Source organism: Sus scrofa, chromosome 6 (genome assembly GCF_000003025.6).
Source record: "Sus scrofa isolate TJ Tabasco breed Duroc chromosome 6, Sscrofa11.1, whole genome shotgun sequence".
NCBI classification, from domain to species: Eukaryota; Metazoa; Chordata; class Mammalia; order Artiodactyla; family Suidae; genus Sus; species Sus scrofa.
In genome coordinates this window covers 160,793,516-160,810,634 of record NC_010448.4, presented here as the reverse complement: position 1 = coordinate 160,810,634, position 17,119 = coordinate 160,793,516, and the positions used below count along the sequence as shown (strand labels likewise).

At 44.4% G+C, this 17,119-nt stretch overlaps 1 protein-coding gene across 1 annotated transcript in view; it reads right to left on the bottom strand.

Moving 5' to 3' along the window:
- TTC39A (tetratricopeptide repeat domain 39A) overlaps positions 1–4,001 on the bottom strand; it is a 47,865-nt gene extending 43,864 nt beyond the window's left edge. The window contains exon 1 of the mRNA XM_021096670.1: positions 3,867–4,001. Within this exon, the coding sequence (XP_020952329.1) occupies positions 3,867–3,919 (53 nt within the window). The 5' untranslated portion in view covers positions 3,920–4,001. The remainder of the gene's footprint in view (positions 1–3,866) is intronic.

The following is a 17,119-nucleotide window of genomic DNA, read 5'->3' as shown; positions in this document are numbered from 1 at the left end:
TCTGGGGGAGGGTGTTTCTTCCTGGAAGATGACTGGTTGCAGGGGTTGGTTCTGGCCAGAGTCGTCTCTGAGAGGGAGAAAGGGGCACACCTGATGCTGTGGGAGGGAACTAGCAGGGACAAACTTCCTCCAAAGGGGGAAGAAGGGAGTAAAAGGAATAGACCTGACTCAGGTCTACCTGGACAGGGGGCCTGATGTCACATCCACCGTCATAGGTCCTAATATAATTGTCCTGGTTAAACAGAACAGCCAGTTAGTAGGCTGCGGGAAGGATTTTTCCCTGGAAGCAGTGGGTTTCTGCACTGCTCTTCACCTGGGAAAGGGCTGATCCTGGGAAAGGAAAGGTATGGTTGTCTTGGGTTAAGCAAGAAATATCCTCCTCTCTCTTGGGAGAGAAGATGCTGAAAGTCCTACATCAGGCCCTCCCGGAAGTGGAAATTTTGCAGGAAGGCTCCTTCCAGGATGGCTGAGGGCTCATAGAGGAGCCAGAGAATCATAAAATTCTGTTGCTCATCACTTGCTTCCTAAGGTGCAGAGGCTCACATGGGTCAGGGGGCTGGATCAAGGTCATAGAGCCAGTATGTAGGTGGCAGAACAGGGGCTGAACACCCTGCCAACCCCTCACCCTTTGGCCAGGCTGTGGGAAACACAGCAGTGTGGTGGGTGAGGCCTGAGGGTGGAGAAGTCACAGGGCCTGAGCTGAGAGAATGGAGACCTGGCTTGTGGCCTCAGGTGTGAGACCTTCTGAGGGCAACTGGGAGTCAGAATTCCTGGGTATTTGCATCCAGTAAGTTCCAGCTGAAGTATAAAGGCGCATGTTCAGGCCCTCACCTACACTCCTTCGCACAGGCCCCTGCGGGGATGTGGAGGCTGAGTCCCTTCTCCCCGTCCTCTTCACTGTCTCTCACCTCCCTCCCACATTAGTGGCCCTGGGTCTTCACCTCTTCTCAGTTTAGCTTCCTTTCCCTGCTTCCCTCTAGTCTCTAATTCACAGCCCAGCACCCATCCTGGATTGTCATGTTGGCTCTCCCGGTGTTAAACGGTCTGGTCTGTCCTCAGCAAAATCTTTTCTCCATGGGGTAGCACAGCCATCTTTAAAAATGTAACCCCCTTCCCCAAGGCCCTCTAGTGGCTTCCCAAGACACACTGAAAATCAAACTCGGCCCTCTCCTGAGCAGCCTGCCTCCAGGATCCCAGCGGGCGGGGGATCCTCAATGACCCACACACCTCTCTGCTCCTCGGACACACCTCAGGCTTTGACAGGAGCTCTCCTTACTTGCTAGGAATGCTGGATGGATTTTACTGTCCATCACATCGCTTTATCTTAAACCCTACACAGCATCTGTTTCTGGCATTTACTTGTTTATTTGCATACTTGTTTTGCCTGTCTTTCCGCTAGAATGTGGTCTCCTAAGAGCAGTGACTTGTATGCCTGAAGTAACCCCACATCCCCGGCACCTAGTACAATGCCTGGAACATGGTATGTGCTCAACCATGTTTGTTGAAAGACTGAATGAGAGCTCTGAGAGGGAAGCAAAGATGCCGGAGTTCTGAAGGCCCCTGAGCCTGACTCAAGGGTGGCGTCAGAAAGGCCCTTTAAAGGAGGTCACCTAAAGTAAGTCAGACAGAAAGACAAATACCATATGATATCACTTACATGTGGAATCTAAAATATGATACAAATGATCCTATCTACAAAACAGAAATGGACTCCCAGACATAAAAACTGACGGTTACCAGGGAGTTCTCTGATGGCCTAGCGGGTTGAGGCTCCTGCGTTCTCACCGCTGTGGCTCTGGTTGCTGCTGTGCGGCATAGGTTCAATCCCTGGCCCAGGAATTCCCACATACTGCCTGTGTGGCAAAAAAGAAAAAAAAATACAAAAAATAAAAAAACAAGAGAGAACCTGAAATAAACGTTGCAACTCTCATTTAAAAAAACAAACAAACAAACAAAAAAACAACTTACGGTTACCAAAGGGGAAAAGGGGTAGGGGAGGGATAAAGTAGGAGTTTGGGATTAGCAGATACACACTACTGTATATAAAAAAGATAAACAACAAGGTCCTACTGTATAGCACTGGGAACTATATTCAATATCTTATAATAAACCATAATGGATAGAATATGAAAGAGAATACATACATACACATATATGTGTACACATATACACACACATAGATAAATATATATACATATAAACTAAATCACTTTGCTCTACACCAGAAATGAACACAACATTGTAAATCAACTATACTACAATCGGAAAAGTCAAAACCAAAAAACAAGCCTCTGCTGTTAGACATCAGGACAAAGCCCCCCTCTGGTGTTAGAAGTCAGGATAGTAGTTACCTTCGGGGTTGTGACTGGGAGGGGCACAAGGGAGACCCCAGGAGCTTGGAACAGTCTGTGTCTTGATCTGGGTGCTGGTTCTATGGGTGTGTGCACAAAAATTTTAATATAAAAATAAGAAGAGGTCACCCAAAGTTGAATCTTACAGGGTGAATGTCAGGAGTGGAGGATGGCATTACAGGCAGAGGTAGCTCTGAGCAGCCCAGCACAGTTGGGAGAGCCCTACAAAGCCAGTCATTGCTGCTGGACCAGGGTGACGGGCAGGGAGTGATGGGAAGTGGGCCTGGACCTCTGCCCTTGAGAGCCTTGAACTTTAACCTCTAGGTGATAGAGAACCACGGAAGAGTTTTAAAGCAGAAAAATGACACGGACTGGTTTGTGCTTTAGAAAAGACCAGACGAAAGGATGCCTAGAAAGGGAGAGACAGGAGGAAATGCGAAAGTTGGACACTGCTGCAATAGTCCATGGGGCATGAACAGCTAGCTCTGAGAGACATCAAAAAGATAAAGTCAGCACAACTTGGAGACCAGGGTGGAGGTGAGGGAGGGAGGTGAGAGGGATGACTCCCAGGTTCTGGGCTTGAGCAACTGGGTGGATGACTATGCCATTCACTGACATGGGGATACAGGAGGAGGAACAGGTTTGGATGTGAAGTCTAAGATGTGCAGTCTAATTTGGGGCTTGCCAAGTGCGATGTGCTCATAGGACAGTCAGATGGGGGCATTGGGAGGGCAGTCAGATTGCTCTTCTCCAGGGAGAAGCAGGATGACCTTTAAATATATAAAGGAAAGGAACTGGGGGGGGGGGGTGTCAAAGCTACAAGGAGAGATTAGGGCTGTCCCCTTTTCCTTTTTTCATGGGAACTCATCTGGAGACACCAACTCACTCGGGAGCTGGGGACAGGCGGGGAATTGGAGTTGACACACAGGAAGCAATGACACATCCCTGAAAGGTTGACCTTGGAGGAGCTGTCACACATTTTCACCATGGACGGGCACTGGGACCCAGGATTTCCCTCCGCACTGTTGCCCCAGATGTGGACAATCCCTAGGGCGGAGTGGGGGTTGTTAGCGTGTCTGCCTTCACCTGTCCAGGCACAGGGAGTGCCCATATCTCTGCTCAGGCTGCGCTGGGGAGGACCAGGTGCGTGAGCGGCACTGCTGCGGGGAGATGCAGCTGCCCAAACCTGACTCCCAGCTCGCCCGAGATCCAGCTCACCTGAGCTGCCCTCGCAGGTGGCCCACAAGTTGCGGAAGCGGGTCTCGGAGGGGGCTGGGGTGGGGCCCTACTTCGTCACCCCCACCCCCCGGCCCATAACGCGCGAGCAGGGGACACGTGGCGGGTGAGAGGAGCCGGGCTGCCTCACCCCGGACGCTCCGGCCGTTACCCCGCGCCCAGCAGCGCGCACGCTGCTCTCTCCAGCTGTGTCCCCTCAGCTGCCCCTCGCGTCGGCTGTTCCCCAGCAGCCCTTGTCCCATCCGCGCCTCCCGCCGAGTCCCCGCCCCCGCCTGGTACCTGCGGTCGCTTTTCCCGGAGGCTGCCCTCTTCCAAGCGGTCAGAAAAGCCATGGACGCGGGCCGGACTCGGAGAGGGGCGCGGGCGGCCCCTCGTGGCAGCAGCGGCGGCAGCGGCCGCTTGGGCGGCAGCACCTGGACGGGGTGGGAGGGGCGGGACCTTTGGCTCCGCCCCGCCGCGGTCGAGCACCTCCCTGCCTGGCAAGGGCGTCTGTCCCGGGAGCGGACCTGGGATCCCAAGACAGTCCGCCTTCCGTCCAGAGCCCTTGGGGCTCACTTTAGACACAAGGAGAGACTGAGGCCCACCATGGACCGCCAGGGATCTGTCCCAGGTCACATAAAGGGCCAGTGGCAGCACCAGGACCTGTCCTTCCCCACCCGCCCCCGACTCCCAGTGTAGAGCCCGGCCTCAGTATCTATGGATGGTGGCGTCATCAACGCCCTTCCCTCCTGCCTTGCCAGGGTTGTACCTGATTGGAATCAGGGGCTTGGGACTGGCCTCAAGCGTAGAGCACAGAGGAGGAGGGACAGGCGAGGGGTCAGAAAGATAGAAAAGAGCTGCCTGGGCCTGGGAGTGGAGGCTGCTGGCCAGGCAAGGTACTGGGACATAGCCCTCTTCACAGGCTTCTGGATCCCAGCACCCCTGTGGGAGGAGCATGAGCTCCTCATCTTACCTAGGGTTATGGGCAGTTTTTTTTTGGGGGGGGTCTTTTTAGGGCCTCTCTGGAGGTATATGGAGGTTCCCAGGCTAGGGGTGGAATTGCAGCTGAAGCCGCTGGTCTGCGCCACAGCCCAGCAACGCTGGAGCCAAGCTGCGTCTGCGACTTACACCACAGGTGAAGGCCATGCCTAATACTTAACCCATTGAGCAAGGCCAGGGATCAAAACTGCGTCCCCATGGATGCTAGTCAGACTGGTTTCCACTGAGCTACCATGGGAGCTCCCATTTTAACTTTTTATTTTAAACAACCAGCAAGTAGAAGAATCAGCTGGAGTAAGGTGAGCCCCTAGCTGTGCAGTCCAGCAGGCTCTCCTAGGAGACTCACAAGGAGCAAGAGAACCCCTTGAGTAGGTGTTTGAGAAGGATCACTCCCAGGTCCAGCGTGAAGGATGGATCCAGGGGTCTCTGGAAGCATCTGTGAGGGAGGATGGAGGCTGAATTCAGGGCGGGGCAAGGTGACCAAGGACGATGTCTGTCTCCTTTTGGGCTGGGTCTGTACCCTAGGCTTTGCGAAACACAAATTGTGTGTCTAATAAGTGGTGACTAATTCTAGTGTGACAAGCCCTAAACCAGGTGTTTTACGCACATTCTCATTTAATTTCATCTTACTAAAATACTCCCATTTTACAGTTGATGAAACAGGTTCAGAGGGGTTAACTGACTTCCCTGAGACCAAGCCTAACACCAGATCTGTTAGCCCCATCTGGTGGTTCCTCTCCACCTTGCCTGTGGTCTGCAGGTGGACTGGACATGGAGTGGGAGGTCAGGGCAGAGCAGAGGGCAGAAGCCTCAATGATCATCTGGGCAGTTGCTCTCACTTTTCCTTGGTACGCAGCAGAGAAAATACGACCTTTCCCTCTTTTTCTGAGCATTCATGTCATAGTCTTGGCAGATCAGCAAGGGCCCGAGAATGCTGCCTATCTGACCGCAAGGCTAGAGCTTCCAGATCTGGAAATTCCAGTTACAATGCACCCCGGGGCCCAAACCTCTCAGCTTACAGAGGTTTGCCCAGCTTGGAAGCACTGGGTCCTGCAGATAGCCAACTTCCTCCTGGGCTCACAGGCATGGATACCAACAAGGCCTCAGAAGCCTGGTCTCAGAAGCCAGAGCCCAGGTTTAAGTCCCACCCAGCCTCCAAGCTCACAGCCAACATCACTGCCCCAGGGAGTCCTTCTGTATCTCCCCAGTGGAGGACTATCTTCCTCTTTAGCGGTTACTTTTTTTTTTTTACAGTTGATTTACAATGCTGTGGCAATTTCTGCTGTACAGTAAAGTGCCTCAGTCATATATATATGTGCGTGTGTGTATATACATATATAAATACATTTCTTCTTTTTATATTGTTTTCCATCATGATCTAGCCCAGGATATATATATAGTGGATACAGTGCCCTGTGCTTCACAGTAGGACCTAATTGCTTATCCATTCTAAATATAATAGTTTGCATCTACTAACCCCAAACTCTCAGCTTATCTTACTCCCTCCTCCCTCCCCCTCGGCAACTACAAATCTGTTTTCCATGTCTGTGAATCCGTTTGTTTTGTAGATAGATTCATTTGTGTCATATTTAATTTATTTATTTATTGTCTTTTTAGGGCCATACCCGCTGCACGTGGAGATTCCTGGGCTAGGGGTTGAATTGGAGCTGCAGCCCCTGGCCTACGCCACAGCCACACCAATGTGGGATCCGAGCCGCATCTGCGACTTACACCACTGCTCAAGGCAACACGGGACCCTTAACCCACTGAGCAAGGCCAGGGATGGAACCCTCATCCTCATGGATACCAGTCGGGTTTGTTAACAGCTGAGCCACGATAGGAACTGCCCTTTGTGTCATATTTTAGATTGCATATGTAAGTGATATCATATGGTACCTGTCATTCTCTGACTTACTTTACTTAGTATGATAATCTCTAGTTGCATACATGTTGCTGAAAATTGCATGATTTCATTCTTTTCTATGGCTGAGTAGTATTCCATTGTATATGAGTACCACAGCTATTGATGGACATTTAGGTTATTTCCATTTCTTGGCTATTGTGAATAGTGCTGCAATGAACATAGGGGGTGCATGTATTTTTTTGAATGAAAGTTTTGTTCAGATATATGCCTAGGAGTGGGATTGCTGGATCATATGGTAATTCTAAATTTAGTTTTCTGAGGTACCTCCATACTGCTTTCCACAGTGGTTGTACCACTTTACATTCCTGCCAACAGTATTGGAGAATTCCCTTTTCTCCATACCCTCTTCAGCATTTGTTATTTGTAGACTAATTTTCTAAAAAATGTATTTATTACTCTATTTTCCAGATTTTTTCTAGTTACTCTTATTTATTTATTTGCCCAATGAATAATTTTTTTTTAGCCACATGTGCCGCATATGGAAATTCCTGGGCTAGGGTCAAATTGGAGCTGCAACTGCCAGCCTATGCCACAGCCACAGCAATGCCAGATCCAAGCCACAATTGCAACCAATGCCAGATCCTTAACCCACTGAATAAGACCAGGGATCAAACCTGCATCCTCACAGGTACTATGTTGGGTTCTTAACCCACTGAGCCATAATTTATTAATGATGGCTATTCTGACTGGTGTGAAGTGGTTGATATTCACTGTAGTTTTGATTTGCATTTTTCTAATAATTAGCCATGTTGAACATCTTTTCATGTGCCTACTGTCCATCTATCCATATGTGTTCTTTGCAGAGATGTCTTCTGCCTGTTTTTCGATTGGTTTTGTTTTTTTGTTGTTGAGTTGTATGAGTTGTTTGTATATTTGGAGGATTAGGCATAGGCATTTGCAATAATTTTCTCTTGTTCTGTAGGTTGTCTTTTCTTTTTTTATGGTTTCCTTTGCAAAAGCTCATAAGTTTGATTAGATTCCATTTGTTTATTTTTGTTTTTATTTCTATGGCCTTAAAAAAACATTTGCATGGTTTATGTCAGAGAATGTTCTGCCTATGCTCTCTTCTAGGGGTTTTATGATGTCGTGTCTTATGCTTATGTCTTTATGCCATTTTGAGTTTACTTCTGTACATGGCATGAGGGTGTGTTCTCATTTCATTGGTTTACAAGCAGCTGTCCACTTTTCCCAGCACCGCTTGCTGAAGGGACCATCTTTTTCCCATTTTATATCTTTGCCTTTGCTGAAAATTAACTGACTGTAAGTGTCTGGGTTTATTTGTGGGCTCTCTATTCTGCTCCATTGATCTGTATTTTTGTTTTTGTACCAGTACCATACTGTTTTGATTACTATAGCTTTTTAATATTGTCTGAAGTCAGGAAGATTTATGCCTCCTGCTTGTTTTTTTTCCCCCTCTCAGGATTACTTCAGCAATTCTGGGTCTTTAATGGTTCCCTATTAATTTTTGGATTATTCTAGTTTTGTGAAAAATGTCATAGGTAATTTGATAGGGTTCACATTAAATCTTTAGATTGCTTTGGGTAATATGGCCATTTTAACAATACTAATTCTTCCAGTCCAGGAGCATAGGGTATCTTTTGATTTCTTTGAATCTTACTTAATTTCTTTTACTAATATTTAATGGTTTGTAACATTTAAGTCTTTCATCTCCCTGGTCAGGTTTATTCCCAGTTTTTTTTTTTTTGCGGGGGGGAGTGCAATTTTAAAAGGTATTGTTTTTTACACTCCTTTTCTGATATTTCATTGTTAGTATACATAAATACAACTGATTTATGATTGTTCATCTTGTATCCTGCTACTTTGCTGAATTTGTCTATTAGATTAGGTAGTTTTGGGGTGGAGTCCCTAAGGTTTTCTATATAGAGTGTCATGTCATTTACATATAGTGACAATTTTACCTCTTCTCTATTTGGATACCATTTATTGTTTTATTTTTTTGTCTGATTGCTGCGGCTAGGATTTCCAATAATATGCTGAAAAAAAGTGATGAGAGTGGGCATCCATGTCTTGTTTCAGATTTTAAAAAGTGGTGAGAATGGGCATCTATGTTTTGTTTCAGATTTTAGTGAGAAGCCTTTCAGGTTTTCTCCATTGAGTATTATATTGACTGTGGGTTTGTCATAAGTGGCTTTTTATTATGTTGAGATATGTTCTCTCTATACCCACTTTGTTAAGAGTTTTCATCATGAGTGGATGTTGAATTTTGTCAGATGCTTTGTATGCATCTTTTGGGATGATCATGTGATTTTTGACTTATGCTAATGTGGTGTACGACATTGATTTGTGTTTTGTACCATCCTTGTGAATTTGGGATGAATCCCACTTGGTTGTGGTGTATGATCTTTTTTGTGTATTGTTGGATTTGGTTTGCTAAAATATTGTTGAGAATTCTTGCATCTATATTCATCAAAGACACTGGCCTAAAATTTTCTCTTTTGGTTGTATCTGTCTCTTTTTGGTATTAGGGTGAGGATGGCTTCATAGAATGTCTTTGGAAGCATTCCCTCCTCTTCGATCTTTTAATCTTTTGGAAGAGTTTAAGGATTGATGTTAAGTTTTTCTTTGTATGTTTGGTAGAATTCACCTGCAAAACCATCTGGTGCTGGACTTTTGTTTGTAGGGAGGGTTTTTTTGTTTGTTTGTTTGTTTTTTTTTAATGGTTGCCTCTGTGGCATATGGAAGTTTCCAGTCCAGGGGTTGAATCGGAGCTGCAAGGCTTATGCCACAGCCATGGCAATACTGGATCTGAGTTGCATCTGTGACCTATGCCACAGTTTGTGGCAATGCTGGATCCTTAATTCACTGTAGGGAGTTTTGGTTTTTTTTTTTTTTAATTACATACTCTATTTCAGTTCTAGTGATTAGTCTGTTCATGTTATCTACTTCTTCTTGATTCAATTTTGGTGGGCTATTTCTAGAAAGTCCATTTCTTTTAGGTTGTCGAATTTGTTGGCATATAATTGTTCACAGTATTCTCTTTTTTTTTTTTTTTTTTCCTTTCTAGGGCCACACCTGCGGCATATGGAGGTTCCCAGGCTAGGGGTTTAATTAGAGCTGTAGCCGCTGGCCTATGCCAGAGCCACAGCAACGCGGAATCTGAGCCACGTCTGTGACCTACACCACAACTCATGGCAATGCTGGATCCTTAACCCACTGAGCAAGGCCAGGGATCGAACCCGCAACCTCACGGTTCCTAGTCGGATTCGTTAACCACTGTGCCTCTTATGGTTTTTTAAATTTCTGCAATACCAGTTGAAATTTCACATTTTTCTTTTTTCCCCATTTTTTCATTTCTTACTTTGTTTATTGGGGTTCTCTCTCTTTCCTTCTTGATGAGCCTGGCCAGAGGTCTGTCAGTTTTGTTTATCCTTTCAAAGAACTAGCTTTTGGTTTTATTGCTTTTTTTTCTATTAGTTTTTAAATCTCTATTTCCTCTCTGATCTTTATTATTTCCTTTCTTCTGCTGACTTTAGGTTTTGCTTGTTCTTCTTTTTCTAATTCTTTTAGGTGGTAGGTGAGGTTGTTTGAGATTTTACTTGTTTTTTTGAGGATAGAGGTTACATTCTTACCTTTCTCACAGCATTCGTACTATGTATTTTTAAATCTTTATATCAGTGACCATATTAGTCTCACTCTTCAGATTTCTATCCGAAGGTACAGAGTGTCTCACACTTGTGTCTTCCACGGAGCCTATCACTATCATTACACACAGTAGGTGCTCAGTGTTGAGAGAAAGAAGGAATATTTATTAAGTTTCTACTCAGTGGCAGCTACCTCCTGAGGGCCACTACTTTTAATCTGGGCAACTCTGTTTTGAGAATGTTTGACTCAAAAGTTTAGAAATGTTCTTGAGGTCAAATCAGGAACTGGGATTCAATACAGGGTTCTTAAACTTTAAGGCTTTTTTCCTGTTCTTTTTCTTTGACATCCTGACACCTTCTTTATCATCATCATTTGTTTACAACTTTGTTGGGCATTATTCTAAACCCTTCACATGTACCAACTCATTTCATTCTCAAAACAATCCTATCAGGGATATTCTTACAGTTTCAGTTTTTACAGCTAAGAAAGTGAGGCAGAGGATTAAGCAATCTGCTCAAGGTCACAAAGACTAGTTAAGTGGCAGATCTAGGATTCAACCTAAGTTGGATCCTAGTCTGTATCTCAATGCCAGCCCTGGTCTGCCTGCCACACAGGCTCTTAAAATGCACACAGCATTTATGAACCACTTTTCCAAAGCTTATCTTATTTTGAATCTCCTAACAACCCCAAGGCAGACCAGGTTTTATTACTTCCCTTGCTCTGGAGCCAGACTGCCGGGGTTAGAATCTTGGCCTCACCACTTGACGCTGTGTGGAACTTCAGGAAAGTTACTTAACCTCTCTGTGCTTCAGTTTTCTTATCTGTAAAATGAAGATAATACCAAAACTTAGCACAAGGGTTGTTGTGAGCACTAAATGAGTTAATGCAAATGAAAGAGAATAGTGCTGGATACATAGTGTGTGTTCTGTGCACCTCCACTATGTGATAATTTATCCAGAATCAGTGGGGGATGTTTAGTATCAATAAACTTTCAGGAGAACTGTAGTTTATTCCCTTAATTAATCATATACAGACATTTCCCTAAAATGTATTAACTTTTCTGTCTTCTTAAACACTGGTGTGACAGCTCTTACTGCCATATAACAGGAATGCAGACTTTATATCCATCATCTTTAATCCTCACAATAATCCTGTGAAGTAACTGTTATTCCCACTGAGGACCAGAGAGGTTAAGAGATTTACCCAAAGCCACACAGATAGCAAATGGTAAGGACAGGAAACTTCTCGAGAAGCTGTGACACATCAGGGTTTTCTTTGAGAACATCAGTTCCTGCTTGGGGCCCAGGGCTGCTGTGTTTGATCTCTGTTGATACTTAGGCTCCAAGGGCTGCTTTTGGGGCCAGAAGTGCAAAAGGCAGCCTGGGGTGCAGGAAGAGCAGGGCTGAGGCAACGGGGCTGGAGCCTGGCTTGTTCTCGACTAGGTTGGGGGGCCTTGGGCAAGTCATTTCCATCTCACTATACCTCATGTGTTCTATCAGTTATAGCGTTGTGAGGATTAAGTAATGTATACTAAATAGCCTTAGACCAGGCTCAGAGAAGATCCTCCGTAAATGTCAGCAATTTTTCTTTTTACAAAACAACTCAATCTTCTCAAGTTCTGACTCCAAAGGAAACAGAAAGGAGAGGCTGAAACTAAGTCTTTAGGTCCTGGGCAGCTGAACACATTCTATACACTTACTGGAGCGGGGAAGAAAAACAGGTGGCGTCTTTCAGCAAAGACACACTCTCCCCTCCATGAGATAATCTTTACATTATTATCCTGGATACACAACAGTAAGACCCACCTTTCTTACTTGAAAAGAGGTATTTTTTTTTAATAATTGATTTACAATGCTCTGTCAAATTTTGCTGTACAGCAAAGTGACCCAGCTATCTATCTATCTATCTATCTATCTATCTATCTATCTATCTATCTATCTATCTCACATTATCCTCCATCATATTCCATCACAAGTGACTAGATACGGTTTCCTGTACCATATAGCAGGACCTCATTGCCTATCCACTCTAAATGTAACAGTATCTACTAACTCCAAACTCCCAGTCCATCTTACTGCCCTCCCCCCCCGGGATCCACAAGTCTGTTCTCCATGTCCATGAGTTTGTGTCGAAAAGAAGTATTAAAAAAAAAAAAATCAGTGACTTGCATTTTGTCTTGTGACCCAGTACATACTCAAAAACAAATTCTACTTTACGATTTTTAAAATGCTGATCATTAACACACTGAAAAATTTACAAATGAAATATATAAGATTTGCTTTACCATAACATGAGAAAGAGGGTAGGAATATAGATGAAATAAGATTGAATATGAATTGTATTTACTGAAGCTAATTATTGGTATATGGGTTCATTATACTTAACATGCATACCTCTTTTTGTTATATTTTTTTTTTACTGAGCTTTGCTTTATTGTGCTTTGGAGATACTGTATTTTTTTATAATTTAAAGGTCGTGGCAACCCTGCAGTGAGCAAGTCTACCAGCACCATTTTAGCATTTGCTCACTTTCTGTCTTTTGTGTCACTGTTTGATACTTCTTGGAGTATTTCAAACCTATTTTTTTTTCTTTTTCCTTTTTTTTTTTTTTAGGGCTGCACCTGCAGCATATGTAGTTCCCAGGCTACGGGTCAAATCAGAGCTGTAGCTGCCAGCCTATACCATAGCCACAGCAATGCCAGATCTGAGCCTTGTCTGCAACCTATACCACAGCTCACAGCAACACCGGTCCTTAACCCACTGAGCAAGGCCAGGGATCGAACCCACATCCTCATGGATACTAGTCAGGTTTGTAACCAGCTGAGCCACAATGTGAACTCCCTCAAACTTTTTCATTATTATTACTTTTGTTATATGATCTGTGATCAGGGATCTTTGATATTACAGTTATAATTGTTTTGGTATTTTTTTTTTAGCAATAAAGTATTTTTAAGTTAACATATTGTTTCTTTTTTGTCTTTTTTTTTTTTTTTTGATTTTTAGGGCCACACCTGCAGCATATGGAGGTTCCCAGGCTAAGGGCTGAATTGGAGCTATAGCCTCTGGCCTACGCCACAGCCACAGCCACACCAGATCCAAGCCACGTCTGCGACCTACACCACAACTCATGGCAATGCTGGATCTTCAACCTACTGAGCAAGGCCAGGAATTGAACCTGCGTCCTCATGAATGCTAGTCAGATTCTGCATAGCTGCGATGGGACCTCCAACTTAAGATATTGTTTTCTTAGACATAATGCTATTTATTGCATAGACGACAATGTAGTGTAAACATAACTTATATGCACTGGGAAACCAAATAAATCATGTAACTCGCTTTATTAAATCATTCACTCCACTGTAGTGGTCTGGAACCAAACCCACACTCTCTCCAAGATATACCTGTGCTACTGTTTACATTTTTTCCATGCTGCTTAATTCACTAAGCTGATTTCGTGGCCCAACTAATGTATTACAACCTGTTGTTTTAAAAATGTCAAGTTAGAGAGTAAAATTATGCACATTCCCAAAGGATTCCATACACTAAAATCATATTAGAATAACTTTATTTCCTTCAAGTAGCATTTTCTCAGGGTTTAAAAGGGAAAAAAACCCAGCTTACATATTCAAGCCATTATTGATGAAATACCAATCAGAAATTAAAGTTGTGAAGGAAAAGCCTTCTAAGGGGCTAGGATTTTACCCTGAATGTGATGGCAATCAGGGGCATGTCTTATTATAGAAGTGATAGGGCAGATTGTGATTCTAGAAGAATCTGACTGCCACATGGAGGACAGTCTGGAGGCAGAGAGAAAAAGAGAGATTGGTGGCAAGGAGGTTAGGAGGCTTTGGGAAGAATCTAAAGAGGAATGATGAAGACCTGAACTGGAGCAGTGGTGATGGGGACAGAGAAGACAGAGCTGAGAACGGTCAGATCAAGTTGATGGCTTGGAGGAGGATGAGTCAAGCAGAAGACCTGGCACATACACACTCATGAATGACATGATCAACGAAAGGGTGAAGTCAGAGCCCAGGGACTGAGGTGTTTCACTAAAAACTAAGAAACTGGGGAAAGTCTGCCTTAGGAGGAGTTAAATATTGAGGCCACATGCATGATGAAAGCAAAGATAGGCAAAGTCACCCCAAAGAGCATGTAGCTACTCAACCAGCCAAACCAGACTGTAACCTGATTAAAAATATTAGTCTAAAAAAGGGTTCATCAGAGGGTCAAGGCAACCCTGGCGGCAGAGTGAGGGTTCTCAGGGGTAGGAGGTTTCCAGGCACCCACAGGGAGAAGGAATCGCCTGTCTTCTAACCCACCGGATCCGTAAACCAAGTGTGGGCAGTCCAAGCACTACGGCAACTTTTACTGGAAACTGATAGTCTGGTCTCTACATCAGTCCCTGTGAACTTGCTTAATGGGAGCTCTGTCTTTTACTGGTGAAATTGGGTTTCTAAACTTGAAGGTCAGACCTTGGGTAAGGCTGAAATCACTAAAATAATGAATGTCACTGAAGTGTGGCTTCCCGGGAGACTATATGCCAGCCTTTCCCAGTTAATAGAGCCCTGGCATCAAACGATGTGGCCTTGTGAAAGCTGTTATTATTATTATTTTTAATTTCAACAGTTGTTATCTATGCTTTTACTAATGCAAAGAGCAGAACAGAGTGTCCTAGGGACACCGGCCAGAGCTTTCCTCTCCTTCCTTCAGGTGTCCTGGCATGCCCATCACCACCTTCAGCATGCTGTGCTGTGGAACTGACTCTAAAGTAATGTCTATCTCCCACTCACACCACTGAGGCCAAGGCCCTTGTACAGGTCTTCCCTGTCCTTGACCCAGCACAGCACCCAGAACACAATAAGCCTTGGCAAGGGTGAATGGAAAGCCAATGAACTTCTCACTGTGCGCTTCCAAAACTCAGATAATAAAGGGCTTTCTGGCATTAAGAGGGACACTGCTGATCCATGCATCAAAAGCATTTTAATATAAGTTTTCTTCAGCAGAGCGGAGTGACTGAACATGGATTCTGCAGCTACACTGCCTGGGTCTGAATCCTAGCTCTGACACTTTTTAGCTCTGTGATTTGGGCAAGCTGTGAAACCCTTCTGTACCTCAGCTTTCTCATCTGTAAACTATGAAGAACAGTACCTAACTTAAAGAACTGTTACGGAGAATAAGATGAATCAGTATACAGATCTTCCTTGACTTATGATGGGGTTATGTTCCCATAAACCCACTGTAACTTGAAAATATCCCAAGTCAAAAGCGCATTTAATACACCTAAGCTACCAAACATTAGCGCTTGGCCTCGCTTACCTTAAACATGCTCAGAACACTTACATTAACCTTCATTTGGGCAAAACCATCTAACACACAGCCTAATTTATAACAAAGTTTTGAATACCTCACATAACTTACTGGATACTGTAGTGAAAATGAAAACCAGAATGGTTGTGTACTGAAAGGTTGTAAGCTTTTCACCTTTGTGATCGTGTGGCTGACTGGGAGCTATGGCTGATGTCCAGCATCACCAGAGGGGACACTGTTAGCCCGGGAAAAGATAAAAATTCAAAATTCAAGGTACAGTTCTTACTGAAGGAGTTGTTACTTTTGTACCATCATAAAGTAAAAAAAAAATCGAACCATCATGAAAGTTGGGGACCGTTTGTAAATAAAGTGTTTCAAACAGTACTGGCACACAGTAAGTGCTGTTAGCTTGCAATTATTATTATTTTTAAAAACTCTACCCACAAGCAAGACTGGAGGTGCTTTACATTATGAAGCAGAATCCACAGGTCAAGTACGGAATGACAAGGTGCAATAAATGAGTAGATCTAATAAAAGGCACAGGAGAACAGAGACTTCTATCCTAGTCATTCTCCAAGTGAGGTCCCTGAGCCAGCAACTTTAGCATTACATGGGAAATGGGAACGCATCAGAAATTCAGATTCTTGGGTCCCACTCTAGACCTACTGACATCAGAACCTTTGGGGTGGTCTGTACTTTCACAAGCCCTCCAGGGGATCCTGATGCTTGCTGAAGCTTGCAACCATGGCTTTCCTCTCACCACCCACATGTGACCAGCCTCTCAGGCCTGCTAATTCTCTTCAAGCAGTTCCCTTCTCTCTGGCCTCAGCCACAGTCATGTTTTAGGTCCTTACCATCTCAGCTGAATGACTCCGAAAGCCTTCACCCGCTCGCCTTACCTTACCTAGTTTCCTCCTAAAGCAATCCCCCAGATGACCAATGAGCTCTTTCTTACATATGAACACAAACGCTTCACTCTTTTGCCCACAATCCTAAACTCTAGTCACACTGAACCACTTCAATACTTGATGCTTGCTGGCACACTCTTTCATGTCCTACCTCTTTGTCTTTCTACAAACATGGCTTCTGCTAAAATGCCTTGTCCCTTCATCTGTGTGGCAAACTCTCCAAAACATTAATTATTTTTGTTTTTGCTAGCTTCATGGTTTTTTTTTGTGTGTGTGTCTTTTTGGGGCCGCACCCGCAGCATATGGAGGTTCCCAGACTAGGGGTGCAGTTGGAGCTGTAGCTGCAAGCCTACGCCAGAGCCACAGCAACGCCAGATCTGAGCTGCGTCTGCAACCTACACCATAGCTCACGGCAATGCTGGATCCCCAACCCACTGAGTGAGGCCAGGGATTGAACCCGCAACCTCATGGTTCCTAGTCGGACTCATTTCCACTGCACCACGATGGGAACTCTAGCTTCATGGTTTTAAAATTTGTATTTCCTTTTCTTTTGACCATGCCCATGTCATGTGGAAGTTCCAGGCCAAAAATCAAACCCATGCCACGGTAGTGACCTGAGCTGCTGCTGTGGTAACAAAGACAGATCCTTAACTAATTGTGCTAGGAAAACTCCTGAAATTTGTATTTCTTTAATAAGAGAAAGATTGGCTATCCCCCCACATTTGTATTTATCATTTATGGTAATATTAATAACTAACAGTGGTTAAATGCTTTCATGTGTCAGAAACTATTCTAAATCCTGGTAAGGATTAA